Source organism: Cetorhinus maximus, chromosome 2 (genome assembly GCF_964194155.1).
Source record: "Cetorhinus maximus chromosome 2, sCetMax3.hap1.1, whole genome shotgun sequence".
Lineage (NCBI taxonomy): Eukaryota > Metazoa > Chordata > Chondrichthyes > Lamniformes > Cetorhinidae > Cetorhinus > Cetorhinus maximus.
In genome coordinates, this window is record NC_135880.1 from 179,757,471 (window position 1) to 179,778,752 (window position 21,282).

Here is a 21,282-nt window from a genome sequence, read left to right on the forward strand (position 1 = left end):
ATGTAAATAGAGTCTACGTCAATGATGTATGATTACATGATAGTACGCTGAGAGATAGTTCTATGTAGAGTCTTGTGCTAAGCTGTATATAGTTAGTATAATGTTCAATAAAAAGGTTTAAGTTTACCAACAGCCTTGCTTCCACATTATCTATAAATGCAGACTGCGAACAACCTCATCTAGGACCCAGTGATGATAACAGAGTGTAGCTGTTGCAGTTGGGAAGCTGGAAGCCAATTTTCCACTCAAGATCCCACAAGCAGTAATACAATCATCTGTTTGTGTGATTTTGGTTGAGGTATAAATATTGGCCTGAAGCGACTGGTGAGAAAGCCTTTGCTCTTTTTCAAAAAAATGGTGCCATGGATCTTTTAGATCCACCTGATGAGCTCTTCATTTAACATCTCATCCAACGAACCATACCACGGACAGTGTAGCACTCCCTCTGTATTGGTGGAGTATCAGTCTAGATTTTGGATGGAGATTTGAACCCACAACCTTTTTACTTAGGAGAGAAAATCACCCGCAGCTGACCCCAAACTAGTCCTAATTGAGTATTCATTACTACAGTGTCACTTTCTGCACGTCAATAAAACCAAAATTTTAAACATTTCTAGAAGTAGGAACAGGAAATAACAACATGACGGTATAGAGTTTGAAAATGGCTTCAATCTCCAAGAGGAAGGCAATTTAATATTCCAGGGGCAGCTTATGCCAAACACATTGGAGGAAAATACTCCCAAATTTATAATACTTTTTGAAAATAAAATTTTCCAACCAATTTTTCAAAATTTTGCACATAAGGAGGTGAATAAATGATCACCATGAGAGTTAAGGTAGTTGCCAAGGTAAACCAGTTTATTTCTCTAGATTTTGAGATTCTACTGAAGCACAAATTCCTTTCAAACAATGCACTTCTGGTAAAATCGTAATCTGATTGTGCGATAAGCACACAGAAGTAAACCTTTGTATATTAACTGAGGTACACGGCAATCTAAACTGGAATTTACGGAATTTTATCACTCAGTTAGAAGAGGGCATTGTCTCTTGGACACAACACGAAAATGTCAACATCACTTCGTGAGATTGTCCAATAATTTTCTGTGGCTATGGTTTTAATGGCCCATGTTTCATTTGTGCCACACTTTAGAAATGATGACAGGCTTTGGAGAGCATAGAGAGAGAGAGAGAGAGTTACTGAAATGGTTCCAGGAGATGAGGAACTTCAGTTACATGGAGAGATTGGAGAAGCTGGGATTATTCTCATGAGAATGGAGAAAGCCAAGAGGAATTGGGTAGGTGCTCCAGGTCGTGAAAGGTTTAAATTGAAAACATTTTGCTCTATGGTTGAAGGGTCAATAACCAGATGGCACAGATTTGAAGTGATTAGAAGAAGAATCAGAAGTGCGAGAGGAAATTAAAGACTTGAAAATAAAAACACAAGTCATCAGGGTTTGGAATAGGATGGACGATGGATACAGGTTCAGCTGTAACCTTCAAAAGGGAATAAGATACATACGTGAATGAGGAAAGAAAATACACAGGGATATGGGGAAGGAGCCAGGGAGTGGAATGTTCTTCAAAAGAGCTGGTGCAAACTCGGAGAGCCAAATGGCCTCCTTCTGTGTTGTGCTATTTTACAAACACTCACCTAAAAGCAGAAAAATGAAGACATCTGATGATACAACCAGGAATTGAAGGGTGGTGATGGTGCTGAAGAGCAAAAAGACACCGACAAAAATAAAGGGTCTTAAGTCTAGCAAAATTCTACGACAACTTGCATTCATATAGAGCCTTCAACCTAGTACTTGGACTTGGGAGTCCTAGTCCCGGATTCTCTTAAGGTTAACTTGCAGGTTGAGTCGGTAGTTAAGGAGGCAAATGCAATGTTGGCATTTATTTCAAGAGGACTAGAATATAAAAGCAGGGATGTGCTGCTGAGGCTTTATAAGGCTCTGGTCAGACCACATTTAGAATATTGTGAGCAATTTTGGGCCCCGTATCTCAGGAAGGATGTGCTGGCCCTGGAGAGGGTCCAGAGGAGGTTCACGAGAACGATCCCAGGAATGAAAGGCTTAACGTATGAGGAACATTTGAGGACTCTGGGTCTATACTCGATGGAGTTTAGAAGGACGAGGGGGATCTGATTGAAACTTACAGAATACTGAAAGACCTGGATAGAGTGGACATGGGGAAGATGTTTCCATTAGTAGGAGAGACTAGGACCCGAGGGCACAGCCTCAGAGTAAAGGGAAGATTTTTTAGAACAGAAATGAGGAGAAACTTCTTTAGCCAGCGAGTGGTGAATCTATGGAATTCATTGCCACAGAAGGCTGTGGAGACCAGGTCATTGAGTGTATTTAAGATGGAAATAGATAGGTTCTTGATTGGAAAGGGGGATCAAAGGTTTTGGGGAGAATGGGGTTCAGAAACTTATTAGCCATGATTGAATGGCGGAGCAGACTCGATGGGCCGAATGGCCTAATTTCTGCTCCTATGTCTTATGGTCTGAAGTGCCCCAAGGCTTTTCGCAGGAGCAATTATCAAACAAAACTTTTTTAAAACTATGTTGCAGAAGCTTGGGGGTGGGGAGGTGGAGGATCAGCTGTTACCGTGCTTGTTGGTTTTGTTAGCTCCTGTGGAGATTGGTCTGAATGTTCAGCTCCACAAACCAGGAGTGGGCAGAGAGTGATGTGCTTGGGTTTTGGGTGCGTTAACCTAGTTCTTGATTCAATTTTCCCTGGCAGCACCAATCTTGCGATTACAGTTTTCCCCTCGAGGTACTTTCCACATTCTGGAAATATTTTTGATCTGCAATTCAAATGCCTGAACATTTGATCATGCCCTGAATATCTGATATGTCCAGACATTTGGTAACTATTAAAAATACAAGATCCGAATCCCATGAAAAGCTGCAAGAGTATTCCACAGCATAACCCTGGGAAAACGGAATGATACTGTTTCTCATGTCGGAGCTCAAAAAAAAAAATGATTTTGCTTCATGGATTCCCACAGGGGGGGTTCAATTCACAAAGAGAAAAAGACTCGCATTCCTATAGCACCTTTCACGATTTCAGGACATTTCAAAGCAGTTAACAGCCGATTGGGTACTACTTGAAATGCAGTCACTGTTGCCATGTAGGAAACATAGCAGCCAATTTACACACAGCAAGCTCTCACAAACTGCAATATGATTAATGGCCCAGATAATCTGTTTCTTCAGTGATGTTAATTGAGATATAAATAATGACCATGACATCGGGGAGAACTATTGAACGAGCACCACGGGATTGTGTACACCACCCAAGAGGGCAGGTAAGGCCTGAGTTTAGCATCTCATCTGAAAAGACAACCTCCGACTCTCTCAGTACTGCACTGGGAGAGTCAGCCTCCACTTAATGCTCAACCATCCAATATGTTGCCTTAAATGTTGATCCTGAACTTCATTTGTACAAACATGTGCAAGTACTAAAGGGACAGTGCAGCTTGTACATCAGTGGAACACAGTTAATACAATGGATCAAAAAGAAAAATCAATGGATGCAGATTGAAGAATGCTCATGTAGAAACTCAGGCAGAAGGACACTCAGTAAACAAAAAGACTGTTCCAAACAGATTATTGACAAAATGTCTTGTTACTGCAGCACACTATAAAAAGATCGACCATCTCTGACCTTACAGTTGGTAAAAAAAAGAAAGACAAGCTTACATTTATAAAGCGCCTTTCACAACCACAGGACATTCCAAAGCACTTTACAGCCAATGAAAGTCTAGTTTCTGTTGTGCAGTGGGAAATGCAGCAGTTAGTTTGTGTCAGAATATGAACAGAATATGTTTTAGTGATGTTGGTTGAGGAATAAATATTGGCCAGGACACCAGGAAGAACTCCCTTGCTCTTCTTTGAAATTGTGCCATGGGATCTTTTACATCCAGTCAGTTTAATGTCTCATCTGAAAGATGGCACCTCTGACAGTGCAGTCCTCCCTCAGTACTGCAATGGGAGTGTCAGCCTAGATTTGTGTTCACCTTTCTGGATTGGGTCTTGAACACAACATTTTGAGTCAGACAAGACAGTTACCAACTGAGCTGCAGCTGACATTTAAACCAGTGTGTGTTAGTGTTGCTCATTGGTCAATTCACATTTATCTTAGTTTTGAGCTCCTCTTGAATTTCCTAGCTTTCATTCAAACATCCTGACTCCAAAGCATAAGCTGCCTGGATGAGTGCAACTCCAACAACACTCAAGAAACTCAAAACCATTCAGGGCAAAGCACCCCACTTGATCAACACCCTACCCACCACCTTAAACATTCACCCTCTCCACCATCAGCACAACAGTGCACACCATCTACAAGATGCACTGCAGCAATTCACCAAGCCTCCTTTGACGGCACCTTCCAAATCTGCAGCCTGTACTACCTAGAAGAGCAGGGGCTGCAGAAGCATGGAGACACCAGCAGACAGGAAATTTTGGTACTGGTTGATCTAGCTAATGACAACCATCACATGACTAAACATGGGATGTGGGTGTCACTGGCAAGGCCAGCATTTGTTGCCCATCCCCATTTGCCCTTGAACCAAGTGGCTTGCTAGGCCATTTCTGAGAGCAGTTAAGGGTCAACCACATTGCTGTGGTCTGGAGTCGCAGATCAGGTAAGGATGGTAGATTTCCTTCTCTAAAGGGCATTAGTGAATCAGATGGGTTTTTACAACAATCTGTGATAGTTTCATGGTGACCATTACTGAGACTAGCTTTCAATTCCAGCTTTATTAATTGAATTTAAATTCCACCAGCTGCCATGGTGGGATTTGAACCCATATGTCCAGAGCATTAGCCTGGATTACTAGTACAGTGACATTACCATTATGCCACCATTTCCCACCAAACCAAGACAAAACTTCAATAGAATAGGGAATGAGGCATAAGCATAAACCAATAAAATACATTTATACTGTGACAACCAAACATAAGAGAGGGCAAAACAAAGATTGTTCCATTTGGATTAGCAACTGAGGCAAGAGAAAAAAAAAACTATAAAACTTCTAGGAGGAAGTGTTAGAAAAGCCACTACCATACAAGAATTTTCAACACAGCTAAGACAGGCCGGTACAGTAGCTAGAAATTAGCATTGCTGTGGACACTAATGCAACAAGAACATTTTCTGGTATTGTGAACTATTGTAAATAATAAGTGAAAAGAAAAATTGATATCCCTCAATTACACAAGCATGGAGTTGAAAGACAATTTGAAAATAGTTGACTTATATTAAATAATTACTTCCCAAAAAGTATTCAATACAGAAGGTAACACCCCACCAATGATAACTTGTATCTGTAGCTCCTTTAATGCAAATCATCCCAAGGTGTTTCACACAACTGTTTATCAAAAGGTATTAGCACAAGTAACCAAGGAAGGAAAGGGAGAGAGAAAGCGAGAGAGAGAAAGAAAGAGAGTGTGTGTGTGTGTGTGAGATAGGGAGGGCAAGGCCATGGGGAGGGATTTGAAAACAGAGAGGAGCTGGTGAAGACAAAGGAAATCTCCACTGGTTCGAAAATATCCTAAAAATAAAGCAAATTTAGGTAACTAGAGGTCCGTTAGTCTTGCAGCAACAAATTGGAAAAGTAATGGGAATCATCATTAGGAAAGATTTGAAGATTACCTGTGTGAAACTTATCTAATCAACGGCAGTCAACAGTTTCAAGAAGAGGTAGGTTCTACTGTCACCCTTGACCTTTTGTCAGAAGGTTCACAATAGGCTGCTCTATGACATAATGAACCCAAACTTCCAGAAAGCTTTTGATAAAGTCCTGCATAAAAATGGCTGTTACGCAACTTTAACCCATTGGGTATCATGGTGTAGTTAAGGGATTGGCCGAGAGGATACTAGCCCTGATTATGATGTCAAGATAGAAAGATGTACAGAGTTAAAAAGATTGAGGGTTGATACCTAAGCGCAGAGGGTATAACTATCAGGAAATTCTGAACAGGCTGGAGCTCTTTTCCCTGGAAAACTGAAGACAGATGACCTGAAAGAGGTTTTTGATAGGGTATATGTATAACATACGGCACAGAAAGAAGCCAGTCGGCCCAGCCAGTCTGTACTTGTATTTATATTCTCCATGAAGTTCCTCTCATTCCATCTATCTCATGTAAGATTTATCGATGTATTTAAGAGAAGGGCAGAAAGAGGTAAAAGGATACAGTGATAGGATGAGGGCGAGACGAAGGAAAGAAGAGTGAGGAGGCTTGTGTGATACAAAATCACCAGCACAGAGCATTTGGGCCAAAACACCTGTTTCTGTGCTGTAAATTTCTAGATAATTCTGGAATTCCCCCTGGATCAATGTTGGTGTTACCTACAGATTAAACTAAACCCAAGGTGAGTTGTCAAGTTAGGAGCCTATTCTAACTCCTTTTCATTCCAGCCCCATGAGCATATCCTTATTTTCCTTTCTCCCTCATGTGTATATCCCTTAAATGCATCTGCATTCACCTCCCTTTGGATTTCAGTGACTACCTTATATTTGTGGCCCCTAGTTTTGATGTCTCCCACAAGTCAACATTATTATTAAAAGGGCTCACTAATGTCATCCACAAAAATTCCAATAAATTAAAAAAATATTCATGGGTATGAGGAAAGAGTAGAAAATGGACTGGAGCACACAGCTCTAGAGTGGCATAGACGATAGGCTGAAATGTTCATTTCACACCTACATTTCTATAACTGAAATTAGTTACAGATGATTGCATTTCAAGGGTTTACTCAATTTCCTTTGTAATATATGCCATTGTTTTTCCGCTAGAAATGCCAAGCTAACATAACTATTAATCACAGATTTGTATTGAACCTTTTTCCTTATAGCATCCAATATTACAACAATAATTGTTGTTATTTATATAGCACCTTTAACAAGGCAAAACAACCCAAAGTGCTCCTGTGAAGCACTAAGTTACACGAAGGAGATATTTGGACAGGTGACCAAAAGCATAGGAGGTAGGCTTCAAGGAGGAGAGAGAGACTGAGAGGCAATGAGGTTGACAGAGAGAATTCCAGAGTTTTGGGACATATGGCTATTTGCTATCTTCATGCATTGTTTTTGATTGCACGAGATTGGTGACTATTTCAATCATGTTATTTTGGTCACTTTCATCCTAAAGGATTATGCTGATCAGATGGTCATAGAATCACAGAAATTAAAGCACATTATATCTGTCCCAGAGCATTGTAGCGGTGGTGCTGAGTTACAGTTCATTCGGAGTCCGAGTTGCTGTGGCAACACACACTTTTCCATACATGTTGTAGTCTGGAGCAATGGATTGTGATATCAGAAGTTCCAACATTCTTTCCATCACATGGCTGACCAGGAATCTCTCCCACTCTTACCACCCACCATTGGCATGTGGTGGAAAGATTTACAGGTTGATGCTCAACCACATTATGAATGCACCTTCCTCAGCCACTAGAGCACCTCCCAGAGCATTGTACTCCAATTCTATTCCCCTTCCTTTTACCAATATTTTTGTATATTCTTTTGCTTCAAGTCCATACCCAATTTATTTTCAAATGGGGAATGCTATTAATGCTTCAACCTCCATTTGTGATAAAGCATTGTATGCCCATTCATTAAAAACAATCCTAACTTCTCTCTCCATTCTTCACAATAATCCCAAATCAATGCCTCTTAATTACCATCGAGTGATAACAATTCTCCATTATTTAACTTCTCAAAAAGCCCTTCAGAATTTTGAAAAGTTCTTACCCATTTGTAAAAATCTTCTCTCGTTAAACCTTTCTTTATAATTTACGACCCCTCATTCAGTTGGAATGAATCTTCACTCTACCTTTATCATAGCTGGTACACTTCCTAAATGGAGTGTCCAGAACTGAACACTATACTCTAACCCTACCCCCTAACCAATTCAACGTCACTTCCTTGCTTGGCTTTATATCCAAAGCTCCTACACGCTCAACCCAAAATCTACAGCACTGGCCTTTGATAACAAAAGAAATTTGGGGAATTTAACTTCCTGTAGTTACACTCAACATTTTACTTTTCAAAGATAGATTTGGGAATTGACCACATTTGTAACAATGGGCATGTGTGTTACAGGGCTGGAAATTTGTGGACCTGCCACATTTGTAGCTGTATGTTATTTTTAAAAACAAATCCCATCCTTATTTATGAGACTAATGCCAATTGTATTTTTCCAAGCAGTATTGAAAGGGGATGGGATGTTAAGACAAGTACAAAGTAAAAACACAACCCAATCACATCAGCTCCTGGGCAGCTTTCCTTTCTCAGCAAACTGCTAGTCACTTATTACCAGAATTTCAAGAACAAAATCAGGGCCTGGTGAAGTGAAGTGATCACTCCCACTGCAGATAGCTTTCCATTAGTACAATCAATTACATTTAATGTACAGGGACCCCTTGTCAAAGCACCTAAACCCCCAGCCCCTGAATTATTTTATTCATTTCCATCTTCAATCGGAACATTGCTGTGGCAGAACACCTTTAAAACTACAAACAAGGTAGAGTGTTGTCTTCAGACGCTGCTGTTGCGGCAAAAAAAATTCTAATTCTCAGATTACACTTGATCCTATTAAAAAAGGTCAAATTCAGCTTCAGTCTTACAACACAGGAGGTCATTCGACCCATTGTTGCTATGCTGGCTCTTTGAAAGAGCTATCCAATAAGCTCCCCTCTTTACCCACAAGGCCCTGCAATTGTTCTCCTTATGTGTAACTTTCTCCTCAGCCAACTTTTTAAATTCTGGTGGATTCATGTGCATTGCAAGTACTGTTGGCCCCAGAGAGAGAAAAAAATATATAAAGTACAGTAGTATGAGACTGGATTTCTGGATGCTATTTTTCTTCCAAAAAAAAACACAAAGGTGAGTTGTTTTCGAGATTAAATGACATTTTTTCCACCAGCAGAACACAAAAGGAGGGAGAGGAACCGGCCAAAAAAAGAAAAGATGCGATTTAACTCACCTCACCTCTCCTGACGGGCATTTTCTGATGAAAAAACGACGGGACTGCGTTTGCGTCCAGCGGCTTTTCACATGGGAACTGGTTTGGAACCGCACTCAGACAGCCTCTCTTTGCCAGTCGCTCAGCAAACTAGTTGCGGATGAAAGTCGTCCTAACTTCAGCCAGCCCCGAGTCTGTGTCAGTTTCGCTGAAACTCCCAACTCAGCTGCTCGCTACATTATTAGTTACCAATCGGAACCTTCCACTGCGGCCGAGGGGGGAGCTGGGGAACCACATCGACCCGCTCACAGGGTCCCACATCCTCAGTGACTCATCGGCGAGCAACTCGCCACCTTTGTTCTGATTTTCTGTGTTGAGGCGCCTCTCGGGGTTTTAAAACCAGCGGGCGGTTGTCCCTCCTTCTCCCCACGGCACACCCCTCCCCCCTCCTTCTGGGTGCAGAGGTGGTGGGGGCCTGCTCCACATGTAGCAAAGGTTGGGAACACCCCAGTGTGAATTCGGAAGTCAAGGGAATGCCTCTTCTCCCCCCCAAAAAAGGATGCAGTCACCTTACAAACCCCACATTTTTTTTTAAAAGGAGGGGGGCGGCATTAACAGAAGGATTTAACCGAGGAATAAAGCCACCGGTCAGTCATGGCTCAGCGAGCGGCATTCGTGCCTCAGAAGTTTCTGGGTTCAAGTCCCACTCCAGGGAGATGAGCAGAAAGTGTGGGAATGACACCCCGGGTGTCACTAAAGGAGTGCTGCACTGTCCGGAGGTGCTTGGTCTTTCCGTGATCAGTCCATGATCACATTGCTGTTTCTGGGAGCTTTGCTGCTTCGCAAATTGACCACCCTGTCCCTACGTTACAGCAGCTATGGCATTACTTCATTGAAAAGTGCTTTGGTGTGTCCTGCGGTCCTGAGTGGTGCTATATAAATGCAAGTTATTTCAACACCCCAAAAATGAAGCTTATAAATCTAAATTAAAATACTTTTCCTGATGTCCACAAGACATTGAAGTCCTGGGACTGCCCATTAATCGTGGAAAGCCTCAAGCATGCCCATAGGTACCACACGCTCCCACTCCATGGTCACCGTGAAGTTGGTGGTGGGTGGGGGTGGTGGGGGGGGTGGGGGTGGGGTGGTGGGGGGGGTGGGGGTGGGGTGGGGGGGGTGGTGGGGGGGGTGGGGGTGGGGTGGGGGGGGTGGCGGGGGTGGTCTGTGTTTTCCAACAAATCCCTAAGGATTACACTGGGTTTCTCCAGTGTCTTCAATCGGAGATCAAATTTATGCACAGCCCATTTCTTATATGAAAAAGGCACATCTGATATGAAAAATTACTCAATTATAATATAAAATATATATTCAGAACAACAAAAGGTAACATGAAACTGAATTATGATACTATTTTGGACAACGTTTTCCTGGACAACATTCAGGCTTGGGCCGATAAGTAGCAAGTAACATTAACAAGTGGCAGGCAATGATCATCTCCAAACAAGAGAGAATCTAACCATCGCCCCTTGACATTCAATGGAATTACCATCACTGAATCCCCCACTAGCAACATCCTGGGGGTTACGATTGACCAGAAACTTAATAGGACCAACCACATAAATAATGTGGCTACAAGAGCAGGTCAGAGGCTGGGAATTCTGCGGTGAGTAACTCACCTCTTGACTCCAATCTGTCCACCATCTAGAAGGTACAAGTCAGGAGTGTCAGGGAATAGTCTCCACTTGCCTGGATGAGCGCAGCTCCAACAACACTCAAGAAGTTCAACATCATCCAAGACAAAGCAGTCCATTTGATTAGCACCCCATCTACCACCTTAAACATTCATTCCCTCCACCACTGATGCACAGTGGCAGCAGTGTGTACCATCTACAAGATGCACTGCAGCAGTTTGCCAAGCCTCCATCTACAGCACCAATTCATGACAATTACCACCTAGAAGAAGAAGTGCAGCAGACAGATGGAACATCACCATCTGGAAGTTCCCCTCCAAGTCACTCACCATCCTGACTTGAGGATATATAGCCGTTCCTTCACTGTGACTAGGTCAAAATCGTCGAAACCCCTCCCTAACAGCACTGTGGGTGTACCTACAACACATGGACTTTAGCAGTTTAAGAATTCAGGTCACTGCCACCTTCAAGGGGCAATTAGGGATGAGAAATGCTGGCTTTGCCAGTGATGCCCAAATGCCATGAATCAATACGGAATAGCAAAGACTTACATTTATTTTTTTTATTCATTCATGGGATGTGGGCTTCTTGGCTGGGCCAGGATTTATTGCCCATCCTTAGTTGCCCTTAAGGAGGTGGGGGGTGAGCTGCCTTCTTGAACCGCTGCAGTCCATGTGGTGTAGGTACACCCACAGCGCTATTAGGAAGGGAGTTCCAGGATGTTGACCCAACAACAGTGAAGGAACAGTGATATATTTCCAAGTCAGGATCGTGAGTGACTTGGAGGGGAACTTCCAGGTGGTGGTGTTCCCATCTATCTGCTGCCCTTGTCCTTCTAGGTGGTAGTGGTCGTTGGTTTGGACGGTTCTGTCGAAGGAACTTTGGTGAATTCCTGCAGTGCATCTTGTAGAAGGTACACACTGCTGCTACTGTGTGTCAGTGGTGGAGGGAGTGAATGTTTGTGGATGTGGTGCCAATCAAGTGGGCTGTTTTGTTCTGGATGGTGTCCAGCTTCTTCCGTGTTGTAGCAGCTGCACTCATCCAGGCAAGTGGGGAGTATTCCATCACACTCCTGACTTGTGCCTTGTAGATGGTGGACAGGCTTTGGGGAGTCAGGAGGTGAGTTACTCTTCGCAGGATTCCTAGCCTCTGACCAGCTCTTGTAGCCGCAGTATTTATATGACTAGTCCAGTTCAGTTTCTGGTCAATGGTAACCCCCAGGGTGTTGATAATGGGGGATTCAGTGATTGTAATGCCATTGAACATCCAGGGACCATGGTTGGATTCTCTCTTGTTGGAGATGGTCATTGCCTGCCACTTGTGTGGCACGAATGTTACTTGCCGCTTGTCAGCCCAAGCCTGGATATTGTCCAGGTCTTGCTACATTTGGACATGGACTGCTTCAGTATCTGAGGAGTCAAGAATGGTGCTGAACATTGTGCAATCATCAGTGAACATCCCCACTTCTGACCTTATGATGGAGGGAAGGTCATTGATGAAGCAGCTGAAGATGGTTGGGCCTAGGACACTACCCTGAGGAACTTCTGCAGTGATGTCCTGTAGCTGAGATGATTGACCTCCAACAACCACAGCCATCTTCCTTTGTGCTAGGTATGACTCCAACCAGTGGAGAGCTTTCCCCCTGATTCCCATTGACTAGAGTTTTGCAAGGCCTCCTTGATGCCACACTCAGTCAAATGCTGCCTTGATGTCAAGGGCAGTCACTCTCACCTCACCTCGGGAGTTCAGCTCTTTTGTCCATGTGTGAGCCAAGGCTGTAACGAGCTCAGGAGCTGAGTGGCCCTGGCGGAACCCAAGCTGGGCATCATTGAGCAGGTTATTGCTGAGCAAGTGCCACTTGATAGCACTGTTGATGACCCCTTCCATTACTTTACTGATGATCGAGAGTAGACTGATGGAGCGGTAATTGGCTGGGTTGGATTTGTCCTGCTTTTTGTGTAAGGGACATACCTGGGCAATTTTCCACATAGCCGGGTAGATGACAGTGTTGTAGATGTACAGGAACAGCTTGGCTAGGGGCATGGCAAGTTCTATTGCTGGAATATTGTCAGGGCCCAAAGCCTTTGCAGTATCCAGTGCCTTCAACCATTTCTTGATATCACGTGGAGTGAATCAAATTGGCTGAAGACTGGCATCTGTGATGCTGAGAACCTCTGGAGGGGGCCGAGATGGATCATCCACTCAGCACTTCTGGCTGAAGATTGTTGTGAATGCTTCAGCCTTATCTTTTGCACTGATGTGCTGGGCTCCTCCATCATTAAGGATGGGGATGTTTGTGGAGCCACCTTCTTCAATGAGTTGTTTAATTGTCCACCACCATTCATGATTGGATGTGGCAGGATTGCAGAGCTTAGATCTGATCCATTGGTTGTGGGATCGCTTAGCTCTGTCTATCACTTGCCGCTTATGCTGTTTGGCATGCAAGTAGTCCTGTTTTATAGCTTCACCAGGTTGACACCTCATTTTTAGGTATGCCTGGTGCTGCTCCTGGCATGCCCTCCTGCACTCTTCATTGAACCAGTGTTGATCCCCTGGCTTGATGGTAATGGTAGAGTGGGGGATATGCTGGGCCATGAGGTTATAGATTGTGTTCGAGTACAATTCTGCTGCTGCTGATGGCCCACAGCGCCTCATGGATGCACAGTCTTGAGTTGCTAGATCTGTTTGAAATCTATCCCATTTAGCAGGGTGGTAGTGCCACACAACATGATGGAGGGTATCCTCAATGTGAAGGCGGGACTTTGTCTCCACAAAGACTGTGTGGTGGTCACTCCTATTGATACTGTCATGGACAGATGCATCTGTGGCAGGCAGGTTGGTGAGGATGAGGTCAAGTATGTTTTTCCCTCTTGTTGGTTCCCTCACCACCTGCCGCAGACCCAGTCCAGCAGCTTTAGGACTCGGCCAGCTCGGTCAATAGTGGTGCTACTGAGCCACTTTTGGTAATGGACGTTAAAGTCCCCCACCCAGAGTACATTTTGCACCCTTGCCACCCTCAGTGCTTCCTCCAAGTGATGTTCAATGTGGAGGAGCACTGATTCAGCGGTACATGGTAATCAGCAGGAGGTTTCCTTGCCCATGTTTGATCTGATGCTATGAGGCTTCATGGGGTCCGGAGTCCATGATGAGCAACTCCCACCGTGCTGCCACCTCTGCTGGGTCTGTCCTGCCAGTGGGACAGGACATACCCAGGGATGGTGATGGTGGTGTCTGGGACATTATTTGTAAGATATGATTCGGTGAGGATGACTATGTCAGGCTGTTGCTTGTGTAGTCTGTGAGGCAGCTCTCCCAATTTTGGCACTAGCCCCCAGAGGTTAGTAAGGAAGACTTTGCAGGGTCAACACGGCTGTAATTGCTGTTGTCATTTCCAGTGCCTAGGTCGATGCCAGGTGGTCCGTCCAGTTTCATTCCTTTTTTATGTCTTTGTAGAGATTTGTTACAACTGGGTGGCTTGCTAGGCCATTTAAGAGTCAACCCCATTGCTGTGGGTCTGGAGTCACATGTGGGCTTTAATGTAGTAAAACATCCCAAGATATTTCACAGAAGCATTACCAAACAAAATTTGACATGATGCCACATAAGAAGATATTAGGGCAGGTGGTCAAAACTTTGGTCAAAGAGGGAAGTTTTAAGGAATGCCTTAAAGGAGGAGAGAGGATTAGAGTAGTGGAGAGGTTTGGGCAGGGAATTCCAGAGCTTAGAACCCAGGCAGTTGAGGGCGCAGCCGCCAATGGTGGAGTGATGGAAATCGGGGATGTGGAAGAGGCCAGATGAGATGCAGCACAGAGATCTCGGAGGTTGTAAGGCAGGGGGAGGTTACAGTGAATTTTTTTTTTTGAAAAATATACTTTATTCATAAAATATCTGGAAGAACATTCCAAAACATTTCAAAATCACCATCACATAAGTACAATCAGATTCAACTTTTACACATGTATCACAAGGTGCATCAATACAATCAATGAATATTACAATCATTTCAATATGGTCAATGCAGACAATCAGACAAAGGTATTGGAGTTAAAAACAAAAAACTACTGCGGATGCTGGAAATCCAAAGCAAAACAAAAAAAAAAACAGAATTACCTGGAAAAACTCAGCAGGTCTGGCAGCATCGGCGGAGAAGAAAAGAGTTGACGTTTTGAGTCCTCATGACCCTTCAACAGAACTGAGTAAAGTTAGGAGAGGGGTGAAATATAAGCTGGTTTAAGGTGGGGGGGGTGGAGAGAAGTTGGCGGGGGAGGTGGTTGTAGGGACAAGCAAGCAGTGATAGGAGCAGATAATCAAAAGATGTCACAAACAAAGGAACAAAGAGGTGTTGAAGGTGGTGATATTATCTAAGAGAATGTGTTAATTAAGAATGGATGGCAGGACACTCAAGGTACAGCTCTAGTGGGAGTGGGGTGGAAAGACTGACAGGGCATTACAGGTATAGATTTAAAAATAATGGAAATAGGTGGGAAAAGAAAAATCTATATAAATTATTGGAAAAAACAAAAGGGAGGGGGAAGAAACGGAAAGGGGGTGGGGATGGAGGAAGGAGTTCAAGATCTAAAGTTGTTGAATTCAATATTCAGTCCGGAAGGCTGTAAAGTGCCTAGTCGGAAGATGAGGTGCTGTTCCTCCAGTTTGCGTTGGGCTTCACTGGAACAATGCAACAAGCCAAGGACAGACATGTGGGCAAGAGAGCAGGGTGGAGTGTTAAAATGGCAAGCGACAGGGAGGTTTGGGTCTTTCTTGCGGACAGACCGCAGATGTTCTGCAAAGCAGTCGCCCAGTTTACGTTTGGTCTCTCCAATGTAGAGGAGACTGCATTGGGAGCAACGAATGCAGTAGACTAAGTTAGGGGAAATGCAAGTGAAATGCTGCTTCACTTGAAAGGAGTGTTTGGGCCCTTGGACGGTGAGGAGAGAGGAAGTGAAGGTGCAGGAGTTGCATCTTCTGCGTGGACATGGGGAGGTGCCATAGGTGGGAGGTATTGGAGTTATCAACATATATCATGTTGCACTCTGAGGTGCTTCAATACAATAATAATACAATTAGTATTCACTGCATCCATTCATTTTGAGCTGTACAGCCCGAGGGGCTCTCCACAGTTCCCAGCCCCTCGGTGCACTGTGGCAGAAAGGTCTTGGACAGCGATCTTTCCCCATTGCGCCTTTGTGGTGGCTGCCCCAAGCTTTAGTGCATCCCTCAGCACGTAGTCCTGGACTTTGGAATGTGCCAGGGGAGGTTACAGAGATAGGGAAGGGTTAGGCCATGGGCGGATGAATATAAGGCACTGGAGGTGGCTCTAGGATGCTGACATGCACTGCATGGGCCCTCTCCATGGTCAGCCGGACATGGAGAAGGCTGTGGAAGAAGGCAGCCAGCTCCAGTGAACTCAGGCCACCTTTCTCCCCATGGGCCATGCCCATTGTGGACCTATAGATGACCACCTATCTCAGGGAAGGAGAAGGAGTCTGAGATACGCATATCACTTATTATTTTAGATGATGATGGCAGAGGTGCTGCTCATTTTCCAACATTCTGTGATTTGAATTCAGATTTCCATCTTTTGTTGTTTATTTTTTAATTGTTATACTTTGTAACGAGCATAGAGATGCTGCCAGTCATGTAACAGAGGCTGGGACAGGCAGATTCAAAGTAAAAAGTGAAATCTAACTCTGAGAAATGCCTGCCTGGTTATTAACTAAAGGCACCATGAACTTCAAAAAGGAAAGAAAAGTTGTGCTGAGTTCCTCGAAATGGTGGCCAAAAAACACTTTCACCCTGATGCTCGTTAAAAAGGGGTTGAATTTACATTAAAATCAAGTTAAAAATAGCAAAATTTACAGTAAAAAAACATAGATTAGTCAACATCTGTGAAGAGAAAAGACAGATGATCTCCAAAACGAGGGGTCATCAATAAGATAATCGCTAATAAGTCCAACAGGAATTCGGGAGAAACTCCTTTACTCGGAGAATGGTGAAAATGTGGAACTCGCTACCACAGGGAGAGAGGTTAAGGCAAATAGTATAGTAGGAACATAGGAACACCGGAGTAGGAGGAGGCCATTCAGCCCTTCAAGCCTGCTCCACAATTCAATAAGATCTTGGCTGATCTGGTTACGGTCTTGACTCCACTTTTTTGTCTGCCCCCGCCCCCGCCCCTGCCCCCTACCCGCCTCCCCTCCATAACCCTTGACTCCCATGTCTATAAAAGTGTGTCTATCTCAGCCTTGGCTAAATTCAATGACCCAGCCTCTACTGCTTTCTGGGGAAGAGAATTCTACACACTAAGATACGTTTACGATTCTGCCATCCCCCGGAGGTTCACCAGGCAGATTCCTGGGATGGCAGGATTGTCGTATGAGGAGAGATTGGGCTGACTAGGCCTGTATTGACTGGAGTTTAGAAGAACGAGAGGGGATCTCACTGAAACGTATAAAATTCTGACAGGGCTGGACAGACTGGATGCAGGGATGATGTTTCCTCTGGCTGTGGGCGGGGGGTGGGGTCTAGAGAAAGGGTTCACAGTTTCAGGTTAGGGGGAGACTATTTAGGACTGAGATGAGGAGAAAGGTCTTCACTAGGAGGGTGGTGAGCCTATGGAATTCTCTACTACAGAAGGCTGTGGAAACCAAGTCACTGAATATATTTAAAAAGGAAATGGATAGATTTCTACACTCTTAAAGTGAGAGAGTGGGAGTATGGCGTTGATATAGAGGATCAGCCATGATCATATTGAATGGCGGAACAGGCTTGAAGGGCCGAATGACCTACCTCTACTCCTATTTTCTATGTTTCTAAGGGGAAACTAGATAAACACATGTGGTTACACCAATAGGTCTGCCTTCTAAGGTGGATGAAGACCACATGGATGTATTTGGAGAAAAATACAGAAGGTTTCCTGGTCAATATTTAGCCCACAAACAACACCACTTATACAGACTACCAGCTGCTTTGGGGGACTTGCTATATAGAAGTTGATATAGCCATCCTTTGATGTTTAAACCTGGGATTTCGGAGACCAAATGATGCCTCCCAAATTGGAAATACATTTATCAGCTTAACATGAGGATTTTCCTGAATTTCCTGATGTAAGACATTCACACACCTTACTAGATACAACTTTGCTTAACAGATTTCAGAACAAAGCCATTATTCTGTAAATGGTTTTTTCACTTGTTTTGCAATCAAAATTTATTTAAATGATATCTTTGAGGTAGAAATTTGCACACCAGACCATAACAAATATTATATGTGGCCTCGGAGAAGTGAGCTGACAATAACCAAAGTTAAAATGAGCTGGCTTAATTTTAAAAAGATTTGAATGAGAACAGACTGCTGTCTTTCACATGCGCTATGGATCAAAATTCAACTCATTTCTCTGACACACTCCTGAGGGTATAAAGTGGAAGCAGGAAATTGCACTAGCCAGTGTGGGGTCAGGGAGCAATTCTTATGGGCATTTTGTTCCAAAAAATATACACAATGGGGTGGGAGGAGGATGGTGTTGGGAAGCATTCAAGACCAGTCTGCTTACTGTTTATGACGCCTCAGGTACTGAAGCAATCTGCATCCATATGCAGCAAGATCTGGACAACATTCAGGCTTGGGTTGACAAGCGGCAAGTAACATTTGTGCCAGGCAATGACCATCTCCAACAAGAGAGAATCCAACCATCTCCCCTTGACATGGAATGACATTACCATCACTGAATTCCCCCACTATCAACACCCTGGGGGTACCATTGATCAGAAACTGAACTGGACTAGCCATACAAATACTGTGGCTACGAGCAGGTCAAAGACTTGAAATTCTGCAGAGAGTAACTCACCTCCTGACTCCCCAAAGCCTGTCCACCATCTACAAGGCACAAGTCAGAAGTGTGATGGAATACTCCCCACTTGCCTGGAAGAGTGCAGCTCCCACAACACTCAAGAAGCTTGACACCATCCAGAACATAGCAGTCCACTTGATTGGCACCACATCTACCACCTTAAATACTCACTCCCAACACCACTGGCACACAGTGGCAGCAGTGTGTACCATCTACAAGATGCACTGCAGCAACTCACCAATGCTCTTTTGAACAGCATCTTCCAAACCCATGAAGTCTACCACCTAGAAGGACAAAGGCAGCAGGTGCATGGGAACACCACCAGCTGCAAGTGCACCTCTAAGCCACTCACCATCCTGACTTGGAACAATATCACTGTTCACTCACTGTCACTGGGTCAAAATCCTGGAACTCCCTCCCTCTCAATGCTGTGGGTGTATCTACAGCACATGGACTGTAGCGGTTCAAGAGGCAGCTCAAAGCCGCCTTCTCAAGGGCAATTAGGGATGGGCAACAAATGCAGGTCTAGCCAGCGATGCCCACATCCTGCGAAAGGAAAACAAAGATGGGCCTAAGCAAAATGGAGCCATTGGTCTCAAGTCTGTCTTGCTCCTTCTGCAGCATAATTGGTACAATTAAATACAACATTGAGGTTACAGACAGTCTAGTTCAGCCTGGGTGAAGGACAGAGTCAATGATTAGAGAACAAATTTCATGGCCAGGACTAAAGGCAATCACTTCTCAATATTTAGTTTCCAATAATGGATGATAGTTTTACATGATCAGCAAGAGGCAGAGTTTATTCTTTGGAGCAATCCCAGCTTCATTGGATAGGGGCTGGATGTGGCACAAAGGTAGGTTTTAAGGAGTGTCTTAAAGGAGGAGAGGTGGAAAGGTTCATGGGAGAAAATTCCAGAAAAAAACCTCTAAGTTCACCTCAAAACGATAAGCCTAAATCCGGTTGGGAACACAATTAGAAAATAATAATCAACTAAATTAAAATAGTGAAAGAAAAATGCAAATTGTAAATAATTTTGAATTAAAAATGTATCTTCCATAAAGCCTTGTAAGGTGTAATTCAGGTGCAAATGTTCTGCAAGTTTGTATGGTAGCCACGGCACTTTCTGTAGCTTGCTGGCCCTGTATAACTGACAACATTAGTCTTGGATTATTATTTGGCAAGTTTTTCAGATAGTGTTCAAGTGGAGTGAATTGTGTGCGAGTGAGTTTGTGTGTGCGCGTGTGCAAGTGAGTTTGTGCATGTGTGAGTGCGAGTGAGTGTGTGATTCAGCTATGCAAAGCCCTGGCTAGAGTTTCTGTGAGCAGTTCTGCACACCACACATTAGGAAGGATGCATTGGCCTTGGAGGGAATGCACCGTACACTTACCAGAATAATACCCGGATTCCAAGGGGTAAATATGAGGAGGGATTACACAAACTTGGATTGTGTTCTTTGGAATTTAGAAGGTTAAAGGGGTATTTGATTGAAGTTTTCAAGATACTAAGGGGAACAGATGGAATGAAACTATTTCTGCTGTTTGGAGAATCCAGGGTGACAGAGTCGAGGGCTAGTCTAAAATTAAGAGACAACTCTTTCAGGAATGGAACTAGGGAAGCCCCCTACACACAAAGGATGATAGGAGTTTGCAAATGGCAATTGTTAATTTTAATACAGAGATTGATAGATTTTTGTTACCCAAAGATATTATAATATTAAAAGAAATGGGGCAAAGGCAGGTATATAGAGTTAGGTTGCAGATCAGCCATGATCTCGTTGAATGGTGGAGCAGGCTCAAGGGGCTGAATGGCCTCCCCCTGTTTCTGCTTTCACACTTTCTCCTTCGCATCACTATGATTTTACTCCAAGCAGTGTCCTGGAAATCAAACACTAAAATAAAAACAAAATTCTGCAGACACTGGAGACCTGAAATAAAAGACAGAAAGTGCTGGAAAAATTCTGATAGCACCCAGAAGCTCCGAAGAAGAGTCACACGGACTCGAAATGTTAATTGTATTTTGCTCTCTGCAGATGCTGCCAGACCTGCTGAGGTTTTCCAACATTTTCTGTTTTCATTCCTGGAAATTAATCTTCAGTTCCTGGAGTCTCCAAGGCTTGGCTCCAACCTGGCAAAAATGTGTTTATGTCGCCTGCCCCACCCTTGCTGCTAAAAGCGAAAAGCTTTTCCCAGGACAGAGCGATGCTCCTGGATGCCACATAAACTTGCATTTACATGGCGCCTTTGATGCAGTAAAATGCGCTTCACAGGAGCAATTATCAGACAAACTTTGACACTGAGCCACATGAGGGGATCTTAGGTCAGGTGACCCAAAGCTTGGTCAAAATGGTAGGTTTTATGGAACGTCTTAAAGGAGGAGAGAGAGGCCAAGAGGTGGAGAAGGTTAGGGAGAGGATTTTGGGACACAGAGCCCAGGTAGCCGAAGACATGGCCACCAATGATGGAGTGATTGAAATCAGGGATGCGAGAGGCTAGAGTTGGAGGGATCGCAGAGGGCTGCAGGGCTGGAAGAGCTTACAGAGATGGGCAGTGGGGGAGGCACCCTGGAGGGATTTTAAAACAAGGATGAGGCTTTTAAAAATGAAGCATTGCCAGACCGTGAGCCAATGTAGGTCAACAAGCACAGGAGCTCGCTCTCAACAGCTAAGCACTTAGAAAATATAAAAGCAGGGAGGAGAGAGTCCCCATTCTTTTAAACACTTACTTTGAGGTTAGATGGGTTAATGAAAGGCCCAGATACTGTTGAATAT

At 43.9% G+C, this 21,282-nt stretch overlaps 2 protein-coding genes across 7 annotated transcripts in view; both read right to left on the reverse strand.

The window, feature by feature from the left end:
- Positions 1-21,282, reverse strand: part of LOC144668223 (phosphatidylinositol 4-phosphate 5-kinase type-1 beta-like) — a 387,051-nt gene that overhangs the window by 159,667 nt on the left and 206,102 nt on the right. The window lies entirely within an intron of this gene.
- Positions 1-21,282, reverse strand: part of LOC144668132 (tight junction protein 2-like) — a 113,219-nt gene that overhangs the window by 82,244 nt on the left and 9,693 nt on the right. The window contains exons 1-2 of one of the 4 annotated variants that reach the window (XM_078529898.1): positions 8,996-9,251; positions 3,710-3,777 (exon numbers count right to left, since the gene is read on the reverse strand). The exons of 1 other annotated variant lie outside the window; for it this stretch is intronic. In XM_078529898.1, the coding sequence (XP_078386024.1) occupies positions 3,710-3,742 (33 nt within the window). In that variant the 5' untranslated portion in view covers positions 3,743-3,777; positions 8,996-9,251. Of the gene's footprint in view, positions 1-3,709; positions 3,778-7,761; positions 7,848-8,995; positions 9,252-21,282 lie in introns of those variants that run through there. 2 more of the 4 variants (XM_078529905.1, XM_078529918.1) reach the window with 2 other exon arrangements.